Source organism: Piliocolobus tephrosceles, chromosome 3 (assembly GCF_002776525.5).
Source record: "Piliocolobus tephrosceles isolate RC106 chromosome 3, ASM277652v3, whole genome shotgun sequence".
Lineage (NCBI taxonomy): Eukaryota > Metazoa > Chordata > Mammalia > Primates > Cercopithecidae > Piliocolobus > Piliocolobus tephrosceles.
In genome coordinates this window covers 144,144,915-144,169,215 of record NC_045436.1, presented here as the reverse complement: position 1 = coordinate 144,169,215, position 24,301 = coordinate 144,144,915, and the positions used below count along the sequence as shown (strand labels likewise).

The following is a 24,301-nucleotide window of genomic DNA, read 5'->3' as shown; positions in this document are numbered from 1 at the left end:
ATCATTAAAAAGTCAGGAAACAGCAGATGCTGGAGAGGATGTGGAGAAATAGGAAAACTTTTACACTGTTGATGAGAGTGTAAATTAGTTCAACCATTGTGGAAGACAGCGTGGCGATTCCTCCAGGATCTAGAACCGGAAATACCATTTGATCCAGCAGTCCCATTCTACTATAAAGACACATGCACATGTATGTTTATTGCAGCACTATTCACACTAGCAGACTTGGAGCCAACCCATCAATGATAGATTGGGTAAAGAAAATGTGGCACATATACACCATGGGATAATATGCAGCCATAAAAAAGAATGAGTTCATGTCCTTTGTAGGGACATGGATGAAGCTGGAAACCATCATTCTCAGCAAACTAACACAAGAACAGAAAACCAAACACCACATGTTCTCACTCATAAGTGGGAGTTGAACAATGAGAACACATGGGCACAGAGAGGGGAATATCACACATTGGGGCTTATTGGGGGGTGGGTGGCTAGAGGAGGGATAGCATTAGGAGAAATACCTAATGTAGATGACGGGCTGATGGGTGCAGCAAACCATCATGGCACATGTATACCTATGTAACAAACCTGCACATTCTGCACAGGTATCCCAAAACTTAAATTATAAATTTAAAAAATAAATAAAATAAATAAACATTGTTTTAAAAAAGAAGAAAATAGTGTCAGATGCTCCCAGGAAGTTAAGAGAAATACTAAAATGTTTCCAGGAATTTAGTAGTATGGAATGGTAGGTGGCATTGACAAGATGAAAACTGACAGCTAGAATAAATACGATGTTTTTAAGAAGTTATCTGAGGTGGAGGAGATGGGAAAAGGGTAGCTAAAAGGGGACATACAGTTCTCTCATTTATAAAATGGGGGTGTTAATATTTGTATAACAGACTTGTAATATAACATGGTAACTCACTAGCATAACATCTGAGATAAATCATAATTAGTCATTACTGTTGGTATCTGAGCAGCTAGCTTCCTCAGAGTTAACTGTGTTTATTTTGGCATCTAGCTTCTTCTAGTATGACTCTGAGACTGCTTAGAGTCACCTCTGGCATCTGCCCCCTTAAGTAAACAGACTTTCACTGAAATCTTGCCTTTGACACTGGCCCACTGGACAGTATCAGGTGCAGATCTGCTTTTATCTACCTAAAACACATAATTGTCTTTTAAATTTTATCTTGTCCAAATATAGAAGACCCTCTTTTCTCATCAGTCTTCAAAGTACACTTAAGTAATTTGTTTACACATAGCATGCCTCTTAACAGTACATAATTTATATTTTTTCAAATTTTTACTCTTGTTACCTAAACAAAGTTTTTTAAGGCTAGGGATTCTTTTAATTGTACTCGTTTTTGTTGCAGTTGTTGTTTTTTAGAGACGGGGTCTCACTTTGTTGCCTAGGCTGGAGTGTAGTACAGCCTCGAACTCCTGGGCTCAGATGATCTTCCCAACTCAGCCTCCCAAGTAGATAGGACTACAGGTGTGTACCACCACACCAGACTAAGTTTTTTAAAAAAAATTTATAGAGATGGGATCTTTGTTGCCCAGCCTGGTCTTGAACTCCTGTCCTCAAGCCATCCTCCCACCTCAGCCTCTTAAAATGTTGGCATTATAGGTGTGAGCCACTGTGCTTAGCCTAATTTTACTTTCAACAGAATCTAGTATAGAGGTAGATACAGCTGATTGAGTATGCTTTTGGCTTAAATTTTTATCCAAACCTATGCTAAATTGTTTTCTCTTTCTCTTCTAGCAATGGATTAAACTGCTTCTTTAAATTTCTTGCCTGGATTTATACCGGTTCAGCAAGTATGTTCTCAGAAGCTATACACTCGTTATCTGATACTTGTAATCAGGTGAGGACTAAAGCTTTTTTATAAATCAATTTTGAAGTAATAGTTTTAGGCTTTAATCTAAAAGTTGATCTATTTTAAAACTGAATGATTCCAGTAGTTGGCTTGTGGGAGAAAATAAAAGTTTACTTTTCAGCAATGAAGTGCATAGAAATTTAATCATAGTATTTTAAAGCAGGATGCTTTAAGAACCTCTGACAATGCAATGTGAAGTATAACATTATGAGTCACTGAGCAGAAATCTGGTCTCTGAATATGAGTTCTCAATGACTGTAATAGTCCTTGAATTTAAGCTTTTGGAATAAAGATATAAAATCATATGTAATCGGTTAAAATGCTTTCATATTAGATTCATAATTTGAACTACTTTCCTTGGCTTTGCAAATGGAGAAAAGTTTTTGTGTTAATAAAATTAAAATACCGTTTAAACCCCCTGTGGCCCAAATTGTGAAAACTAGAAACCCAAACCTTTTGTAAGAATATAATAAAAATTTCTGTGTGTGCATCACTATTACATTTTAAAGAGAAAGGTGTATTAAGAAGATACCTTTTCAATATTTACTTATTTTTAGTCCTGTTATATAAAAACGGATTTGGGAGAACTTCAATGAAAGACACAGGTAAAATAAGAATATTTAAGACAAGGATAAAAATAATATGAAGATAAGGAGCAAGAAGAGCAATACTAATTAAAAATTAAGCCTGAGAACTTGTCTCACTCACTGTCAAATCAGATGGATTAAAACCCTTCATAAAAGTAAGGAAAGAAGACAAGCGTTTGCCATTAGTACTAAGTATTTACCTTGAACTTAATTTTTATACTCAATATATACTTAATACATACCGTCTCTATAAAATTTTACCATTCAACTGTGGCATGCAGTGGGAGGAGAGGAGATAGGGGGAGATATATAACTTATAATCTCTATTTTCTTGTAAGCTTATCGAGGACAGTTGAAATACAGAAATATTTGTCCATATGGCAAGGAGATATGTATGATGTTACTAGTTTCAATATTAGTTTTTATTTCAAACATTGAAGACAATGTTTAAGTGTTCATACTCTATGCTATTCAGGCATTTAAAAAGAATGTAGTAGATATCTGTGTACTGACCTGGAATAATAACCATGATAAATTGAGTAAAAAATCAAGTTGCAAAATACTATGTTCAGAACTTCTGCTTTCACCCATGACAGACTAACAGGAATTGAATTTAATATTTTGCCATAAACAACTAAAAAATTAGACAGTATATTGGACAATAGCAGCATAAGACCATGATCCCTGAGAGATAAGAAACAAATTACTTGAACTCTATGATCTCTGTGGCTTTTTGCTTGAAGGCATATTTGGGATAGTGGAGCAGGATGGGAAATAACAGTCTCATTGAGTTGAGAAGACAGAAATCAGTGTTCAGGGCGTCTGAGGTGGCTAGAACGTACAAGGCAGAGTTCCACAGAGGAGGGAGCTACAAAGACAAAAAGCTATAGAGGTCTACATAGGGATTTCCTTGAACTGAATGTTTGCTGAATGTTAAGTTACACATGTCTAAGATGTGAGCGTGAATCTTGGCAGAGAACCAGCAGGGAGCAGTAATTGACTAATTCCCAGTGCTCACACAAAGCTAGGATACATTCAAGTTCTGACTAGCTGAGGTAAGAGAGTTGTCATTATTGAGGCCAGTAGAAGGCTCGCCTTAGGAGTACGGCTAAATTATTCTTAACGTAAAGGCTGTTCTAGAATCCTCCCTAATAAATCTTGCTAAAAGTTCTAAAGGATCAAGCCAATCTTGAAATAATTTAATCACTTGCCAGGACAAAGCCTCACATTCTTTAATAAAGGCAGCAAAATCCAAACACTCAGTATAACATTCACAGTGTTTAGCATCCAATAAAAAGACTAATAGCCAGTATAAGAAGCAAGAAAATTTGACTCATAACCAGGAGAAAAATCAATCATAAGCAGGCTTAACAGATGATAGAATTAGCAGACAAGGATATTAAACAGCTACTTCAAGTACAGTTATGTATTGAAAGGAAAATATGAACATGAGAAATCAAAGGTATGAAAAATAAGCCAAATGAAACTTTTAGAGCTAAAAAAAATTAGATATGAAAAATTCACTGTATAGAATTAACAGCAGATTAGACACTGCAGGTAAAAGTCAGTGAACCTGAGTATGTAACAGCAGAAAACATTCTTACTAAAGCCACAGACAAAAAAGATAGAAAAAAAAGGAAGAAGCCTCGGTAACTTATGTAACAGCATCAAGAATATTCTATCAAGCATTTGGGGAAGAAACAATACTGAGTACACAAGCTTTCAGAAATAGAGAATGAAATGTTTTCTACTGCTTTAATGAGGCCCTGATCCCAAAATTTTATCAAGTCATTACGAGAGAAAAAAACCCTACAGACCAGTTATTCCTCATGAACACAGATGCAAAACTCCTTAAAATATAATCAGATTGAATTATATAAATATATAAATATGATACATATAAAAATGATATTACATCATAATTAGGTAAGATTTCAGGAGTGTAAAGTTGGTTTAACATTCAAAATCAGTAAGTTAATATGAAGAAATTAATTGCATTTCTACTATCAGCAAATAAATGGAGAAGGAAATTTTAATAAATTCCATGTAAAGTAGTGTCACAAAATATTAAATACTTAGAGATAAATCTAGCGAAAGACATACAAGACCTTTATGCTGAAAGTCATAAAATGTTGCTGAGAGAAATTAAAACTTAAATAAATGGAGAGATGTAATAGCGCGTTCGTAGATTGGATGTCATAGATCTGTTAAATCTCCCTAAATTGATGTACAGATATAATGGGATCCCATTCATAATATGAACAGACTTTTCTGTACAATTGACAAACTGAATAAATTCCAAAATTTATATGGACATGCAAAGAACCTGCAATATTCAAAGCAACCTTGAAACAAGAAATTTGGAGAACTTCAAGACATTATAAACCTATAGAAATTAGGACAGTGAGTTACTGGCATAAGGATTGACAAATCAATGGAACAGAATTGATCCAACAACAGAGCCACATTTACATGGCCTGTGACTTTTGGCAAAGACATCAAAGCAGTTGAGTGAAGAAATGAAACTTTTAAAACAAATAATGTTGGAAAAATTGGATCCATATGAGGAGAAAAAGGACCTTGACTCCTACTTCACACACTGTATACAAGTTTGAAATGGATCATAGTCCAAATATAAAAGTTAAAACTATGAAGATTTCTAGAAGAAAACCTAGGAGAATATGTTTTAGACATGGTAGGCAGTGATTTCATAAATAGGACACAGAAATAATATCTTAAAATAAAAAGATTTACAAATTAAACTTCATCAAAATTAAAAACTTTTGCTCATTGAAAGACATCCTTAAGGAAATAAATAGGCATAGATTGGGAGAAAATATTCACAAAGCATTCTGAGAGGGGACTGGTATCCAGAATTAAGAACTTCCATGATTCAGTAATAAAATGAGAACCCAGTTTTTTCCCCCTAAGGATAAAGATTTGAACAGGTACTTCACAAATAAGGAAACGTGAATGGTGGCTAGTGGACACCTGAAAAAGTGCTAACACCATTAATGATCAGAAAATGTATATTAATACCACAAGACATCTCTGCATATCCACTATAATGGCTACAGGTAAAAACCCTGACAGCCAAATTTTGGTGAAGATGTGGAGCAGCCGGATCTCCCAGACATTGCTGGTGGAGTGTATTAATAAAATGGTACAACCACTCTGGAAAACATCTGGGAGCGTCCTATAAACATATGCTTATCCTGTGACCCACCAATTCCACTTCTAAGTATTTACCCAAGGGAAGTGGAAATGAATGGTCCCAAAAAATTTGTATAAGAATGTTGGCTGGGCGTGGTGGCTCACGTCTGTAATCCCAGCACTTTGGGAGGCCAAGGTGGGCGGATCATCTGAGGTCAGGAATTCGAGACCAGCCTGTCCAAGATGGTGAAACCCCGTCTCTACTAAAAGTACAAAAATTAGCTGGGCATGGTGGTAGGTCGCTGTAATCCCAGCTACTCGGGAGGCTGAGGCAGGAGAATCACTTGAACCTGGGAGGCGGGGGTTGCTGTGAGCTGAGATTGCACCACTGCACTCCAGCCTGGGCGACAAGAGTGACTCGGTCTCAAAAAAAAAAAAAAAAAAAACAGGAATGTTTATAGCAGTTTTACTTATAATGGCTGAAAAAATTGGAATCAGCCCAAATGTTTTTCAGCAGTATAGCAGATAAACAAATTGATACAATGGAATATTATCTGTCAATAAAAGAGAAAGAACTTGGGCCAGGCACGGTGGCTCATGCCTGTAATCCCAGCACTTTGGGAGGCCGAGACGAGCGGATCACGAGGTCAGGAGATCAAGACCATCCTGGCCAACACGGTGAAACCCCGTCTCTACTAAAAGTACAAAAAATTAGCTGGGCGTGGTGGCAGGCGCCTGTAGTCCCAGTTACTCGGGAGGCTGAGGCAGGAGAATGGTGTGAACCCGGGAGGCGGAGCTTGCAATGAGCTGAGATCCGGCCACTGCACTCCAGCCAGGGCCACCGAGCCAGACTCTGTCTCAAAAAAAAAAAAAGAAAGAACGAAAGAACTACTTTTCTGACTGGCAACATACATGTATCTCCAGCAAGGAACTTTAATTTTTAATAGTTTAAAAAAATTGGAAAAGTAGTTGCTTCTGATATGGGGGAGGAAAGCGGCACAGGGAGCTTTTTGGGAGTGATGGAAAGGTTCTATGTCTTCATAGGAATATATATTTCAAGGGTATGTGTATTTGTTAACAAACAGAACTGTACATTCTGGGCCAGGTACAGTAGCTCATGCCTCTAATTCCAGCACTTTGGGAGGCCAAGGTAGGCAGATGACTGGAGGTCAGGAGTTCGAGACCAGCTTGGCCAATACGGTGAAATCCCCGTCTCTACTAAAAATACAAAAAAATTAGCTGAGCGTGGTGGCACATGCCTGTAATCCCAGCTACTCAGGAGACTGAAACAGGAGAATCACTTGAACCCGGGAGGCAGAGGTTGCAGTGAGTCAAGATGGCACCACTGTACTCCAGCCTGGGCGACAGAACTAGACATCTCAAAACAAAAACAAAAAAAACTGTACATTCAGGATTTGTGCATTTCATTGTATGTGAATTTTACCTCAAAAAAATTCTCCCTATATGGAAATGTGATTACTTAGTAGATATTTGATAATAGTAAGGAATTAGTTTATTTATTTTTATTTATTTATTTTTTTTTTGAGATGGAGTCTTGCTCTGTCGCCCAGACTGGAGTGCAGTGGCACGATCTCGGCTCACTGCAAGCTCCGCCTCCCGGGTTCATGCCATTCTCCTGCCTCAGCCTCCCAAGTAGCTGGGACTACAGGCGCTCGCCACCATGCCCAGCTAATTTTTTGTATTCTTCATAGAGATGGGGTTTCACCGTGTTAGCCAGGATGGTCTCGATATGGTCTTGATCTCCTGACCTCGTGATCCACCCACCTCGGCCTCCCAAAGTATTGGGATTACAGGCGTGAGCCCCCGCACCTGGCCAGGAATTAGTATTGATTTTTAAAAGTCTGATAATAGTCTTGTGGCTGTATTTTCTAAAAAGCCTAGTTTTTAAAGAGATTCATCCAAAATATTTAAAGATGAAATGGTACAATGCTTGGAATTTACTTCAAAATATTCGTGAGGGAGTAGATATGGATGAAATAAAACATATTTGCTTACATATTTATAATTGTTAAAGCTTAATGATGGATGATTTGAGTTTTTAAAAATGTTCTATCAGGGCCGGGCACAGTGACTTAAGCCTGTAATCCCAGCACTTTGGGAGGCCGAGGCAGGCAGATCACCTGAGGTCGGGAGTTCAAGACCAGCCTGACCAACATGGCAAAACCCCATCTCTACTAAAAATACAAAAATTAGTTGGGTGTGGTGGCACGCGCCTGTAATCCCAGCTACTCAGGAGGCTGAGGCAGGAGAATTGCTTGAACCTGGGAGTTGGAGGTTGCAGTGAGCCAAGATTGTGCCATTGCACTCCAGCCTGGGCAACAGAGTGAGACTCTGTCTCAAAAAAAAAAAAGTTCTATCAGATTTTAAAAATTATTCTGTCTGTCCATCCATCCATCCATCCATCCATCCATCCATCCATCCGCATGTTAGAAAATTTTCATAAACAAAGTGCAAAAAGACATTATAGATTGTGGTCATATGTTTAAGTACATACAACCTTCACCTTGAAATCCAGCACAAAAATATTCTCAAAGGAATGTTAAAAAGTATATACAGATATGTATAAGGACAGTCCGAAATATACTCCAGACTCTTAAATAGTTCTTTTCTTTACTCCTTGAATTTCTTTACAATGAGAATGTATTAATTTTGGAACCAGAAAAACAAACGAATTTTTGTAGAAGATTGAACAACAAGACAAGAGGTAAATGAACGTTTGAGACCATATGATATCAAGTGATTTGAAAATTCTTGGACGAAGAGTATGTCTCAATTAGAGTTTTCAAAGAGGCTTTGATGAAAAATATTTCAACTGGACCTTTCTGAATAGATGGAAATTGTATTTCAGAAAGTTGTTACTTTCGAGATCTATAATATTTTAAAATTTTTAATTCATCGTAATATTTTTATGCCATATTTTTTCCTCACTTCTTGAGAGACTTAAGTATGTTCAACTTTTAAATTAGACCTGTGTCTCTAATTATAATGTAGTTATTTATTTATTTAGACAGAGTCTTGCTCTGTTATCCAGGCTGGAGTACAATGGTGTGATCTCGGCTTACTGCAAGCTCCGCCTCCCGAGTTCACGCCATTCTCCTGCCTCAGCTTCCTGAGTACCTGGGACTACAGGCGCCCGCCACCATGCCCGGCTACTTTTTTTGTATTTGCAGTAGAGACAGGGTTTCACTTAAAATTGTTGGCCTTACAATTTCTGTTACCATTCATTTTGGAAAACTTTTCTGTTAAATCATGCACTTCATATCATTTAATATCAACTCAGATGAATTTATTGAGCACCTGAGTTTGCAATGTAGCAAGTGTTTAGAAGAAGACGTGGTTCTTTCTGTCTTCTGTAAACAGATTATATGCACATGAAACAACTAGAAAGCTCTTCTGAGGTACCATTATGCAGATGCTGGATAGTATGATACTTAAGGAACACCAGAAAGGTGAAGGGTGATCATGGAGTAGAGAGCATTTACAGTACTTCTTAGCTAATAGATGTTAGTGTTCGTTATGCTGCAAACTAAACAAATGCTCTGTAGGTTATATATATGTAACTAATAGAGATTATGTTGTAAATGTGTAGAAAAAGGTCTGGAAGGATACATATCAAATATAACTGATTCTATCTTACCTCTGAGGGAGAACTGGTAGGGGTGGTCTCATTTTTGTTAGAACTAATAAATATGGTCCATATTCAGTTTATAAAATAGTTGATGGTATCTCACACTTCATTGCACAGCCAACTGAATATTAAGGATTTTTCAAATAATTGAATGTTTACTGAATATTTTTAAAATAATAAAAATACATATCTATGTATACATATATACACATAATGTGAATTAATAATGACTGTCACCTTTAATGTACAGGTGTATATTAGTCCATTTTCACACTGCTGATAAAAACATATCCCAGACCAGGCAATTTACAAAAAAAGAAGTTTAATTGTGGTTAGGGCAGCCTCACAATCACAGTGGAAGGTGAAAGACAGGTCTCACATGTCAGCAGACAAGAGAAGACAGCTTGTGCAGGGAAACTCCCCTTTTTAAAACCATCGGATCTCATGAGACTTATTCACTCTCACGAGAACAGCACAGGAAAGACTCGCCCCCATGATTCAATTACCTCCCACTAGGTCCCTCCCACAACATATGTGAATTCAAGAAGAGATTTGGGTGGGGACACAGCCGAACCATATCTTTCTGCCCCTAGCCCCTCCTGAATCTCATGTCCTCACATTTCAAAACCACTCATGCCTTCCTAACAGTCCCCCAAAGTCTTATTTCAGCATTAACTCAAAAGTCCATCCAAAGTGTCATCCAAGACAAGGCAAGTCCCTTCTGCCTATGAACCTGTAAAATCAAAAGCAGGTTAGTTACTTCCTGGATACAATGAAGATACAGGCATTGGGTAAATAATAGCCATTCCAAAAGGGAGACATTGGCCAAAACAAAGGGGCTACAGGCCCCATGCAAGTCCAAAATCCAGAGGGGCAGTCAATTCTTAAAGCTTCAAAATGATCTCCTTTGACTCCATGTCTCACCTCCAAGTCACGCTGATGCAAAAGATGGGCTCCCACAGGCTTGGGCAGCTCCGCCTCTGTAGCTTTGCAGGATGTAGCCGCCTCATGGCTGCTTTCAGGGGCTGGCATTGAGTGTCTGTGGCTTTTCCAGGTGGATTGTGCAAGCTGTCAGTGGATCTATCATTCTGGGGTATGGAGGGCAGTGGCCCTCTGCTCACAGCTCCGCTAGGTGGTGCCCCAGTAGGGATTCTGTGTGGGGGCTCTGACCCCACATTTCTCTTAAGCACTGCCCTAGCAGAGGTTGTCCATGAGAGTTCCGCCCTTGTAGCAAACTTCTGCCTGGGCATCCAGGTGTTTCCCATATATCCTCTGAGATTTCCAAACCTCAGTTCTTGACTTCTGTGCACCCACAGGCCCAACACCACGTCGAAGCTGCCATGGCTTGGGGCTTCCACCTTCTGAAGCAATAGCTGGAGCTGTACCTTGGCCCCTTTCAGTCACAGCTGGAGCAGCTGGGATGCAAGGCACTAAGTTCATAGACTGCACACAGCAGAGGGACCCTAGGCCCAGCCCACAAAACCACTTTTTCTTCCTAAACCTCCAGGCCTGTGATTCAAAGAGCTGCCACAAAGGTCTCTGACATGTCCTAGAAACATTTTCCCCCTTTTCTTGGTGATTAACTTTCAGCTCCTCATTACTTACGCAAATTTCTGCAGCTAGCTTGAATTTCTCCTCAGAATATGGGATTTTCTTTTCTATCGAATTGTAAGGCTGCAAATTTTTGAAACTTTTATGCTGTTTCCATTTTAAAAGTAAATGCCTGGGCTGGGCATGGTGGCTCATGCCTGTAATCCCGGCACTTTGGGAGGCTGAGGTGGGTGGATCATGAGGTGAAGAAATCGAGACCATCCTGGCCAACATGGTGAAACCCCGTCTCTACTAAAAATACAAAAATTAACTGGGCGTGGTGGCGCTTGCCTATATTCCCAGCTACTTGGGAGTCTGAGGCAGGGTAATCACTTGAACCTGGGAGGCAGAGGTTGTAGTAAGCCAAGATCGTGCCACTGCACTCCAGCCTGGCAACAGTGAGACTTTGCCTCAAAAAAAAAAAAAAAAAACTGAATTCCTTTAATAGCACACAAATCACCTCTTGAATGCTTTGCTGCTTGGAAATTTCTCCCGCTAGACACTCTAATGCATCTCTCTCAAGTTCAAAGTTCCACAAATCTCTAGGGCAGGGGCAAAATGCTACCAGTCTCTTTGATTAAAACATAACGAGAGTCACCTTTGCTGCAGTTTCCAACAAGTTCCCCATTTCCATCTGAGACCACCTCAGCCTGGACTTTATTGTCCATATCGCTGTCAGCATTTTGGGCAGAGTCATTCAACAAGTCTCTAGGAAATTCCAAACTTTCTCACGTTTTCCTATCTTTTTCTGCACCCTCCAAACTGTTCCAACCCCTGCCTGTTACCAGTTCCAAAGTTGATTCCACATTTTCGGGTATATAGAGCAGCACCCCACTCTGCTGGTACCAATTTACTGTATTATTCTGTTTTCATGTTGCTGATAAAGACATACCCAAGACTGGGCAATTTACAAAAAAAAAAAGAGAAGTTTAATGGACTTACAATTTCACATGGCTAGGGAAGCCTCACAATCATGGCAGAAGGTGAAAGGCACGTACACGTGGTGGCAAGACAAGAGAAGAGAGCTTGTGCAAGGAAACTCCTCTTTTTAAAACCATCAGATCTCATAAGACGTATTCACTAGCACAAGAACAGCTAGGGAAAGACCTGCCCCCATGATTCAGTTACCTCCCACCAGGTCCCACAACATGTGGGAATTCAAGATGAGATTTGGGTGGGGACACAGCCAAACCATAACAGGGTGTAAGAGAGTTATATCTTCCTTTGAATTTACTCTCATTCTCTTAGTTTAATTCCCTGAAAAATCATGTATATTTTAGGTGGTTTGCTCCCTTTTCCCATGGAATCCAGTGGTAAAAGCTTATAATATTCTGTGTATTTAGGATAGGATTTCCAATATTAAGACCTAAAAATATATTTGTATTAATAGTTTCAAGTTTGTTTAATCTCTATTTTTTTATTAGAAAAAAATGTTTCTATTAAATTTCTTGGAACCTAAGGGAAACGTCATCTATGAAGAAGTCATTTATGATGCTGAGAAAAGGAAAAGCCTCAGATTAATCGACTAAAATTACATAGGAATTCACTCAGAGACTTTGTATTTTTATCAAATAGTTCTAATAAGGTAGTCTTATGATGTGACTTCTAGATTCACATCAGATTTGGATGGAAAGAACTTAATAGGGACAAGCATAATGCTATTGAGAAGTTCCAGTGGATAACTCTTTAACAAAGGACAAAACTTTAAAAACCACCTAAGTGGAAATGAAAGAAAGAAGGAAGAAATGATGAAGGCAAGTGAGACAGAAGAGAGCGAGTAAGAAAGGAAGGAAAGAAAAGAATGTGATATATAATTCCTGTGCATGGTTTTGCAGCTTTAATAGAAATGTATGTGCCCATATACAATATATATAAAGTTTTTATTATCTTTTACTTGTACAGCTATGCAAGTTATTCTTGCTGTAAAAAGTCAAATATTACAGGCTACCTTAATTTTTGCCTCTCTTCAGATATATAAACGTAGTTACATGCTTGTTCTTTTTAACCTTTTCTGTGCTTTACATTATATGTAGTTTATAAAAACTACAAAGCATAAGTTCTGTACTGTACATACTGTTCCTAACTTGCATTTTTCTCTTCTACTTAATGGTATGTCTAGGAGCTTTATCCGTGTCAGTATAGAAAGCTCTTCTCTAACCCTATTTTTTTAACGTACTGTAGAAGTAATATATGGTTATCATTTATTTTGTCATTCCCAATTGATGGATTTTTTTTAGGTTGCTTTCATGTTTCTCATCTTTATAAACAATGGTGTTTTGAACCCCTTTGAGTTCGTCTTTATTTTTCTAAGGTAAGTACTAGAAACCAGAATTGCTGGGCCATTGGACATGCATATGTTGAGTGTTTCTTTGTCATTGTCAGCCTGCACCCTCCACAGTGGCTTTACCATATTTTACTCTCCATCTTGCTAATGATTATTCACCTTTTTTTCTTCTTCTTCGTAGGGTTTACTAGCATTGGGCATCCGTAAGTCTGTTCAAACACCAGATCCTTCTCATCCGTAAGGACATTGCCTTATTTTGTTTTTGTTTGTTTTGGCAATAAGTCATTGAAATAACTAAATTTCAGAAATCTCCTGCCATTTATGTACCTGCAGTTTGTTAAAGATTTGGTCATTTCTTCCACTATAGTATCTAAAATGCAGAACTTACCGCTGTGTCAAAGTAAATTCAAGGTATAATTTCAAAATGGAGTTTAAGTTATTTTTATGCTTTGTAGCACAGCATGGAGATCTTGTTTTCTCCATATTTGATAATAATAAAGCACATATTTTGATCTTAGAAGTCTGTTTTATTTTGGTCCAAGGAAACATATATTCTAGATTTAGACTCATAGGCTGCCCAATCTAAAATTTTGATGGTAACTTCTATTACATACACACGTATTTTAATCTTCCTGTTGTGATTTGGAAATAGTATTTTGTTAATATATCAGAATTATTTATTTGTAAAGTGAGTATACTTTTTAGAATGTATTATTTTGAATCATAGCCATTATTTGATACAGAGATTTTTTTCTATTGCTTCTGTTAACATAACCACTTTTGAATTCCACAAGCATCATTTTAAGACTAGCTTCAGTAATATAATTTGATAAATCTTAAGGCCAAAAATGCACTTTTATTTCTGTAAAGGAGTCTACCTCTGTTCTTTAGAAATGCCTTTCTTTTCTTGAAAGCAACACTACTGTTTTCCTATAAATAATATATTTGAATGTTTTGTAACTATCAATAAGCTAGTATAGAGAATAGCTCTCTAGTGTGTTAATTACACATCATTACAGTATTTTACCATCTTAAGAAAAAATTTTTTTTCTTGGCAAGTTTTATATACAAAAGATTTAAAAACAGAAGGTACAAATTTTACATTTTCGGTTGTGAAGATTTCTTCTCAAGGTATTTTTATAGTCTACTTTAGTGTTGCCAACAGAATTTTCTGCAATGATGAAAATATTTTATATCTGTCCAGTATGGTAGCAGCTGACTACATGTAACTATTGAGCACGTGAAATGTGGCCAGTACAACTGAAGAACTAAATTTTAAACTATATTTAGTTTTAATTTATTTAAATTTAAATTGCCACATGTGGCTTGTGGCTCATTGTATTGGACAGTTTAGATCTATATAATTAAAATTTTCAATAAGAAGTTAATAATTCCTTGAAATCACCTAAAGTGTAAGTAATACCATTTATTTTAGATCTTAATTTACTTTAACGTAAATATATATTCTGTATTACTTTGGGAGGAAACTTTAGAAGAAAGTAAATTTTTCTGAGTGAGCTGATGGTCACATTGTCACATCTATAAACTGGGAATTACTTCCATGGCAGGATTACATCTTTGCGAAAAGGAATTCCAAGAGCAGTTTGATTAAGAATTCTTGTTTAAAGCTGGGTGCAGTGGCTTACGCCTGTAATCCCAGCACTTTGGGAGGCTGAGGCAGGTGGATTACCTAAGGTCGGGAGTTCGAGACCAGCCTGACCAACATGGAGAAACCCCATCTCTATTAAAAATACGAAAAATTATCTGGGCGTGGTGGCACATGCCTGTAATTCCAGCTACTCAGAAGGCTGAGGCAGGAGAGTTGCTTGAACCCAGGAGACGGAGGTTGCAGGGAGCCAAGATCGCGGCATTGCACTCCAGCCTGTGCAACAAGAGTAAAACTCTGTCTCAAAAAAAAAAAAAAAAAAAAAAAATGGCGGGTGCAGTGGCCCACGCCCGTAATCCCAGCACTTTGGGAGGCCGAGGTGGGCAGATCACTTGAGGTTGGGAGTTCGAGACCAGCCTGACCAACATGGAGAATCCCCGTCTCTACTAAAAATACAAAATTAGCTGGGCGTGCTGGCGCATGCCTGTAATCCCAGCTACTTGGGAGACTGAGGTGGGAGAATCGCGGAGGTTGCAATGAGCCAAGATCACACCATTGCACTCCCGCCTGGGCAACAAGAGTGAAACTCCATCTCAAAAAAAAAGAATTCTTGTTTAAATTTGTATTTCTCAGAAGAGTCCCACTCAGTTTGGGTTTGGGACTAAATTTTCCAGGAAATATTTTTATTAATGAGTGATTCTTTTCCTCCTCTAGTATGTTATTAAAATATTTTTGAACACCTTTAATACTAAGTATTGTGTCAGAACTTACAATAATACAAAATAATATACATATTGATAAAGCATGCTTGAAAAATAATTGAGATTTTAACACCATGAAAACAGCCAGAAAACTGAAGATCTTAGTTCTAGTAATAGTTGAAAGTTGCTGTGTGCTAACCCGTTCAGAACCAGCAATAATGTGTTGTAAACTTCTGTATCCAGCATCAAATTATAGGTAATATAAATCATAGACTGGCTGCACAAAAAGATGGAAATATTCAATTAGAAGCTACATTACAGGGAAATTTAAATGTTACCCTGTTCATTAAACATCTGAATGCATTTTTTAAAAGATTAATTTTACCAGGATCTGTGGTACACAATAGTAAAGTAGCTCTCTAAATCAAAATAGGCTATTTGGAAAAGAGATCAGAAAAAAGCTGAATTAGATGGTATTCACTTTATTTTTATGTATTTTCAAAGATCTTACAGGTTTTTTCCGCTTTCCATATTGCTTTTCAAGTTTGGCACTTAACGTCTTACTTAAATATAAAATGATAACATCTTGATATTCTTAGTCTTTTTCATTGACCTATTAAGGTCAGTATTTTAAAAGAAACCATTTGTATTTCTTGTGAACTATATTCTTTTCTATTTTTCAGGTACGGATTTTCAAATATGCGCTATATTTCTTCGCTAATTAGTGGTGTTGGTATTTTCATGATGGGTGCGGGACTATCTTGGTACCATGGAGTCATGGGATTGCTTCATCCTCAACCAATAGAATCCCTTCTATGGGTAATCCTCTTTTTTTCTCCTCAATTTTAATGTCTTTATGACTTAGTGATTGTGTACAGAAGGCCTTTGTCATATTGGTGTTAAAGAAGGGGAATGACATATACCTTCTTGACTGTGTAATATAGGGTTATGTATCTGTAGTTTATTTTTTAGAACGTGACTGACATAACCTCTAAATCCATAAGATTCAATGATGTTGAACAGGATCTCTGTAGGTACCGATTATCAAGCCCTGCTCCTTGGTTAAAATCTTGGGCAGTTCCATTAATTTCTCCAGTTACTGTTGAAGAACAAGAAAACCTCTGTTCACTTTTGGTCCCAAGAATAATCTCATTTCAGTAATTAAAATATCCAGACCCATGTAATTGTCATAAGTTGGAACTATATTTAAAGTTAAAGTTTCTATTTTCCCTCATCCTGGGCTTCCTTCGGGTAGGAAGCCTGCACTGGGGGAATGGGAGGATAGCAGGGTGATCACCCGTATGATCCCCTCTAGGGCTTCTGCTCCTCTCTCCTATTCCCTAGGCAGTGTTGAAGGTTGGGATAGGGGATAAAAACATACTACTTTACTGACTACAATGTTATTTTGCATTGGTTTCCTCTGGCCTTTGTAGATGTTTAAAGCTGTCTTTTTTTTTTTTTTCTTGGGCACTTCTTGGAGATTACCCTGCTTGGCTGCTCTGGCTGTGGCTGCCCAAATTGGTCACATAGCATACCCTCTCAGCTTCTGCATCTCATGGTGTAGTTCCAGACAGTGCTGAAATGGTCTTGCATTTGGAAAGAATGCCCTTTGAGCAGTTGATCTCCTTATGAAAGACTCCTAGGGACCTGTGTGTTAAAACAGACATGTTTAACACACTTTCTGTGGGAGTACAGGTTTTTTCTCAAGCCCAGTGATCTACTCTGCTGGTACAGCCAGTATCAGTTAGTAGGCTTGCATATGGATGTATCACTCAGGTATTCATCAGACAGTCTGCTGTGATATCCAATATCCAGGGTACACACATCAACAGCTTTCACCAAAGAAATCTTCATTTTTGGCCTCCTCAATTTCAACTTGTCTTATGTAGTCTAGAGGATGCGGACTAGAATGTAGTCTAGTGGGTAGAGGCCCCAGGTTTGGGCTACCTTCTGTGCAAGGCCTGAATAGACGGTATAACACCTCCTTTTGGATTGCGGGGATACTTGTACCTATTTCTTCTCTATTTTGGGTTGTAGTCAGAACTAGACAGAACCATTCTGTCCAGTTTTTTAATATATTGTTATATCATGCAAATCTACTTAATAACAAGCCCATTAAACTAGGCTTATTTGTTCTTCTTTAGTTTTCTATAGTTTTAATTGACTAGTTTCTTACCATAATACATTTCATATAATTAAAAGAAACAAATGTATTTCCTCCATTCTGAAAAGATTTGGCCACTTTATGGGTACTTCTTTGTCCTAGCATTCTTCTAATTTGTTCAGCGTCACTTTATAGAGGCAAAGCAGTCTCTGGAGTTAGAGATTAGGTAATTAGTTAAATTTTCAGTTGTGTATAAGTTTTAAAACTTCTAAAAGCTCTTGTGCCTTTCAGTAACTAAATGGGGTTTCCATTAGACTATCGCCCTTTTAAAAATAGTGTTGGACTAGGTTCAAAGTTTTCAGATCTCTATTTTAGGAAAGCCTAGGGTTCTAAACATTGTTGAAAATTCTGTAGATGTTTGGTTTGAATTTCATTAAAATAAAAAAATATGTGTTGCTAGGTTAACTTTTTTTTTTTTTTTTTTTTTTTTTTTTTAACACATCCCAGACTAAAGCTTTTCTTACCATCTTTAATTGAAGACTGTCCTGGGATTGCAGGGAATGTGGTATTACCAAAAAAACAAAAATTGGTTACTGTTTGTAACTACTTACCTTTCTGAATCAGGATTTTCTTGGTGTTAGGCATCCAAGCAAAATCTAGAAGTTACTTGAGTTTGGATGTGGATCTTACTGTGTCTGGTGTCTGGAACCTCTGATATCAAATATTTGAGTTCATATCTCATTGTCCTCATTTGAGTTGTTTTCCATTAGTAACCTTATTGTCTGGCTTAGATTTGAATTCATGTTTTTGTTTTAGACATTACGGACTTTCTGTATGAACAATTGTGATTGGAAGTACTTAATTTATGCTTTGTTTTAATATTTCTTTTCTAGGCATATTGTATTTTAGCAGGATCATTAGTATCTGAAGGAGGTATGTGCTGTCACAAAGTATGTCTCTATTCTTAATATAGTAATATGTATTCAGCTGTTCATACTAGAGTTTGCTAAGCTCTGTTGATTAAAGAAAAGTAAGTGTGGGAATAGTCATCTAAGCTTTCTCTACTTTTAGGGAGTAAAGTCTTTGTATGATGTACTGTGGTTGTTTCTGTAATGGATAGCTGTGGGGGTGTGTGTAAGTGCGCCCTGCCATGGGATGGCATCCTGGCCAGGGCGCGTTTCTTCTTGTGTCCTGAGCTGCTAGGATAGGCTCAAGTAGGTGACAGTCAGATAGATGCAGGACAATAACTGATGTGGCATGAAAGTGCTTAGCAAGCTCACCATATTTGTGGTTATTTTTAAACTATGTGGTGGTAAGAGGTGTTCCTTACAATTTTCACTTTGTAAACGTTATTCCTTGATTGAACCCAGTACCACTACTGTTGCCATTACTTGCTGATTCACTAAAAATTGGATAAATAATTATTTTACTTATTTTAAAGGGAAAGTATGTTTCGTTTTTGAGTATCATAATACTCAAAACATTTGAAAGCAAGTATAAAAAGCATAACTAAACTGAACTTTTAAAAATTTGCACTTAAGAGTGTTCATCAGAAGAAGCCAGGCTCTTGTGATACAAATATTTCAACGTTTTTGAAATACACAGCTATAGCAGTAGGATGACAGAGAACTGCTAATATCAGTATAAAACTGCCTGATTCACTGCTGTGCTCATGTTTACTTCTGAAACATTGTAACTTTCTGTGTATGATGTTCCCTTCATCTATTTTTAAAATTAAGATTATTTTTTATGGACAGATCCTAACTGTATATGTTTATGGGGCCCCTCATCTTTGAAAGTCTGTAAAATGGTTATAACACCACCTGTCTCAAAAGATCGGGAGGCTCAAAAATGATTGTGGTTAGTGTGGTGCTGCCAAATAGCAGCTCTTCAATAAACTAAAGCTGTTGTTATTAGTAATTGTATTTAATTATTATGGTTTAGAATTATGGGGTTCATTTTATTATAATGATTAATTGATAACAACTAATTAACACAGAACTTTTCCTTATTGCCAACCCTAGTTTTAAAATGTTGTGCTTATTTGTTTATCTTTTGAGATGCCATCTTTAAAGTTTGGAGGCATGAAGTTTCTGTCTTACTGATATGAATGCTTTTCTTTTAGCAACACTTCTTGTTGCTGTAAATGAACTTCGTAGGAATGCTCGGGCCAAAGGAATGACATTTTACAAGTATGGTATGTATTTTAGAAACCAGGTGTTTGTTTCACCTCCCTTATTTGCTTAAAATTACTTAATACTGTTATTGCTTTGTTCCTAATAGATATGTACAAAACATATCTAAATATCATCCCTATGTGGCTCCTACATATCTTTCAGCCCTTATTAAAAAGAAAAGTAGTATAGAAATTTGAACACGGATACTTTATATTTGGATTTGACTTAAGTGAACTAAGGTATTTGTTTATATGGTTATATAACTTGAGAAAGTAATTTAACTTTATCAGTTATTGTTGACATTTAAGCCAAGAAATTATGTTTGCATTGAACAAGGTTTTTAAAACCATAATCTCTCATACACTTTTATCTTAATTTATATCTTGATTTTAAATGGATACTTATTAAAATGTTACCTGGTAATATCAAGTTAAAATTTTAGAAATTTATTTTTCTTGTCTCTTCCCCAATGACTAAGTAATGGAAAGTCGTGATCCTAGTACAAATGTGATATTATTGGAGGATACTGCTGCAGTCTTGGGAGTTATAATAGCTGCCACTTGCATGGGCCTTACTTCTATAACAGGTAAATAGTTCTTAAATTACAGGTGACTTGTCCTACTTAAATAATTCTCTAATATGTGGGAATTTTCTCTTATATCATTGAATAATATTAAACCAATAAATTGTTAAATATTAATTCCATACTAATCATTGACTTGTATAAGATTTAGTCAGCAGAAGTATTCAGGTTTATTTGAATTAAAAATGTCTCTAAATTAGAAATAAGGCTATTTGTAGAGGATTTCTGTAATGCTGTAAGTCTTTCTAGCTGTGACTTTAAAAATTGTGCAGTCACTGTGAACTTTTTATTTACCTTTAAAAGTGTGGATAATATTTGCCTTGGAAACCTCATAGGTTTATTAAGAAAAGATGGATTTTAATAAACTCTAAAGTTCCAAACAAATATACATAGATCCTAAAATAACATTGTTTTGTTCAACTTGATTTTGTTATAATGTTGTTGCGAAAAATAACAATTCCTAACTGAGGCCACCATCTCTGTGGAGTTTGCTCATTCTCCCTTTACATGATTTTCTTTGGACACTCCGACTACCTCCCACATCACAATGCTGTGCATGGTCAGTGAATTGGGGTGTCTAAATAGTCCCATTCTGAGTGAGTGTGGGGGTGTGTGTAAGTGTGGCCTGCCATGGGATGGCATCCTGGCCAGGTCTGGTTCCTTCTTGTGTCATGAGCTGCTAGGATAGGCTCAAGTAGGTGATAATCAGACAGATAGAGGACAATAACTGATGTATGAAAGCGCTCAGCAAGCCCACATGTTTGTGGTTGTTTGTTTTTGAATTATGTGGTGGTAATAGGTGTTCCTTACAATTTTCACTTTGCAAACTTTATTCTTTGATTTAACCCACCACCACCACTATTGCCGATACTCACTGATTCACCAAAAATTGGGTAAATACTTATTTTACATAGTTTTCATTAATTTTTTAAAATGTACGTATAGCCCACATTTATTTTGGTGTTCAATATTAGACATGTTTTGGGTCTTAGAAGTTGAGTAATGTTTTTGTGACCAGAAATATGCCATAGGAACTTAACTCTTTTTTTTTTTTTTTGAGACGGAATTTTGCTCTTGTTGCCTAGGCTGGAGTGCAATGGCGCGATCTCGGCTCACTGCAACCTCCATCTCCCGGGTTGAAGCGATTCTCCTGCCTCAGCCTCCCAAGTAGCTGGGATTACGGGCATGCGCCACCACACCCACCTAGTTTTGTATTTTTAGTAGAGACGGGTTTTCTCCATATTGGTCAGGCTGATCTGAAACTCCCGACCTCGGGTGATCCTCCCACCTTGGCCTTCCAAAGTGTTGGGATTACAGGCATGAGCCACTGCGCCCCGCCAGACCTTAACTGTTGTTTGTATTGGTTAGCTTATGGTAAAATTGGTTTTGTTATATGTTGTTCCCTATAAAGTCGCAGTTCTAAGAAACTATTGACAACATAAATGAGGACTTACCATATATTGTGGCTCTTATTCATTTGTCTTTTTCCACCCTTAATGCCAATAGTAACTACTGTTGCCTTCCTCTTTCTTTAAGTTGGTTCTGTCCTCATTTTGGTAGCTAATTAAGTGTTTTGAGGGCCAATACAATACAGGTAAATGAAAAGACAGAAATTCTATTTTATTTTTATTTTCTAAAACAAAGAACCATTTAGCATGAAAAGACTCAATTTATGAAGTTGGAATTCTCTTGGAAAGGAACTTCTTCCATTCTTCTCTATTTGTCCTTACATATTTAAAATAATTTTAGGTGACAGGCTTCCACAATTCTGCAGGGTTTCTTCAAATAGTCTGAAATATGAATACTTCTTTCTCATTCTGAGTGTGCATTTTAAGACCAAACCAGCATTCTGTGATGTTTATTGTGACCCAAAATATTTGTAAAAGTATTGATTGCTTTTCTGGTTGACCATTTAGTTTTAGACTGTTTTTGAACATAAATTACTAGCAAAATTTTAGGCTTGAGAAAAGTGTGACTTGATGCAGAAGTCAACTTTGAATAATTTATTTTCTTTTACATAATAACAGAAATCAATCAGATCAAACTTACAAAACTATGTAATGTATTTTACATGAATTAAATTTTTATTAATTAGCTAATTTATTCAAATTAAATTAAATAACATGCCAAGAAATAAAAGTTTTCTTTAAAAAGGTATTTTCTTTCAACTAATATTCCTGTGATTTCTGTAAGAGTACATGAATGTATATATTTAAATTAAAATAACTTTAAATTTGGATTTCTAAAGAGCAGTATTTGATTTTGAGCTCTATAATTACAAAACTTCTAATGGATAATGTTTTACAAGTGGATCATTTTTAACATTTAGTATAGATAAATGAGTTTGCTTTTTAGTGTTATAGCTTAGCAAAATATATGTTTTGTCAAGCATTAAAAGAGTTAAATATATTGATGACATTTCATCTTTGGAATAAAAAGACTTGTAGTCATAAAAGCCATGTGTAAAATTTATTATAAAGATTTAAAATGTATTTATTGGTGTCTATTATATAAATATTACTTATACATTCATAGATGATAAATCAGCCTTTCTCATTGGTTCTGGGAGAGAAGCCCTGACAACCTAAGGCAAATATTAGAATCAGAATCACCTGCAGGGCTTGGGGAAACACAGAATGCTGATACCCACATCCAGAATTTTTTATTCAGAGGCCTGAAATGAGGTCTGAGAATCTGCTTTTCTACCAAGTTTTCAAGTGATGCTGCAGGTCCAGGAACCACACTTTGAGAAGTACCACATTGAGGCACCTACAGCATGTAATGAATTAAGTTCTTTCCTTTGTATCTAGAATGATACTAGCTATATATCATCCTTGGCTGGATGAGAAGAGAGTCACCCATATTATTTTCTGTAGGGCTTAATTCTCTTACAGAACATTAGTAGGAAGAAGACACAGAAAATGGTTTCTTTCAGCTTTTGATTTTACTGTTATTTTGTCTGTCTGGTGTAGGAAAAGTGCTACTGATATATCTAAAAGAAATAGACTCTTCATTATGTCATTTTTTTGTATTGGTGTCTGTGTGCTCAGAAACTTCACATATGTAATGACAGGTACAAATAGATCTTAATTATGTCACATAATGCTCTTATGGAAGCAAGTTGTAGCATCCTCATTTTGTAGTATATTAAAATATATTAAAACTATTAGGAGTCATTAAAGGAAGTAATTAAAGAAATTAGGAATAAATTTCAAGTGCCTTGATTTCCGGTTCTGGTTCTTTGCTCTCTATAAAGTTCACTGAAATAATATAAAATGTTAATTTACTGATTTTTTTTTTATGTGCTTTATTTAGGCAATCCACTGTATGACAGCCTAGGTTCTTTGGGTGTGGGCACCTTATTAGGCGTGGTCTCAGCATTCCTCATCTACACTAACACAGAAGCACTCTTAGGGCGGTCCATCCAGCCAGAACAAGTACAACGGCTCACTGAACTCCTGGAGAATGACCCATCAGTAAGGTCAGTCTTATTCCAGTAATCCTGTTAAGGCTTACAAAAACATATTTATAAACAGAAATGCTTTGTTTGTAAATACTTCCAGAGGAAGTTTTGGATTCCTGGTCTTCAGAACTTTTTAGTCTGTAACTTTTCAGAATTATAATCCTGGAAGGAAAAAGGAATACACTTAGGAAACTCCTTGTAAGTTTCCTTTTAAATTTTCTATACTTCTGATTTTTAGAATAAGGAACAGTAAGTTGATATAATGAGAATAGAAGTTTGCAAAGTAGTTGTCTTCTTTTTTTATTTTTTTTTTATTATTATACTTTTAAGTTCTAGGGTATATGTGCATAATGTGCAGGTTTGTTACATATGTATACATGTTCCATGTTGGTGTGCTGCACCCATTAACTCGTCATTTACATTAGGTATATCCCCCAATGCCATCCCTCTCCCCCGACCCCATGACAGGCCCCAGTGTGTCATGTTTCCCTTCCTGTGTCCAAGGGTTCTCTTTGTTCAGTTCC

General features: G+C 36.7%; 1 protein-coding gene across 2 annotated transcripts in view; it reads left to right on the top strand.

Annotated features, from left to right (window-relative positions):
* Window positions 1-24,301, top strand: part of SLC30A9 (solute carrier family 30 member 9) — a 104,746-nt gene that overhangs the window by 63,806 nt on the left and 16,639 nt on the right. For both annotated transcript variants that reach the window (XM_023224508.1, XM_023224506.1), the window contains exons 9-15: window positions 1,766-1,868; window positions 13,325-13,380; window positions 16,134-16,269; window positions 18,448-18,487; window positions 19,680-19,751; window positions 20,210-20,317; window positions 23,630-23,795. In XM_023224508.1, coding sequence (XP_023080276.1) covers window positions 1,766-1,868; window positions 13,325-13,380; window positions 16,134-16,269; window positions 18,448-18,487; window positions 19,680-19,751; window positions 20,210-20,317; window positions 23,630-23,795 — 681 coding nt within the window. The remainder of the gene's footprint in view (window positions 1-1,765; window positions 1,869-13,324; window positions 13,381-16,133; window positions 16,270-18,447; window positions 18,488-19,679; window positions 19,752-20,209; window positions 20,318-23,629; window positions 23,796-24,301) is intronic.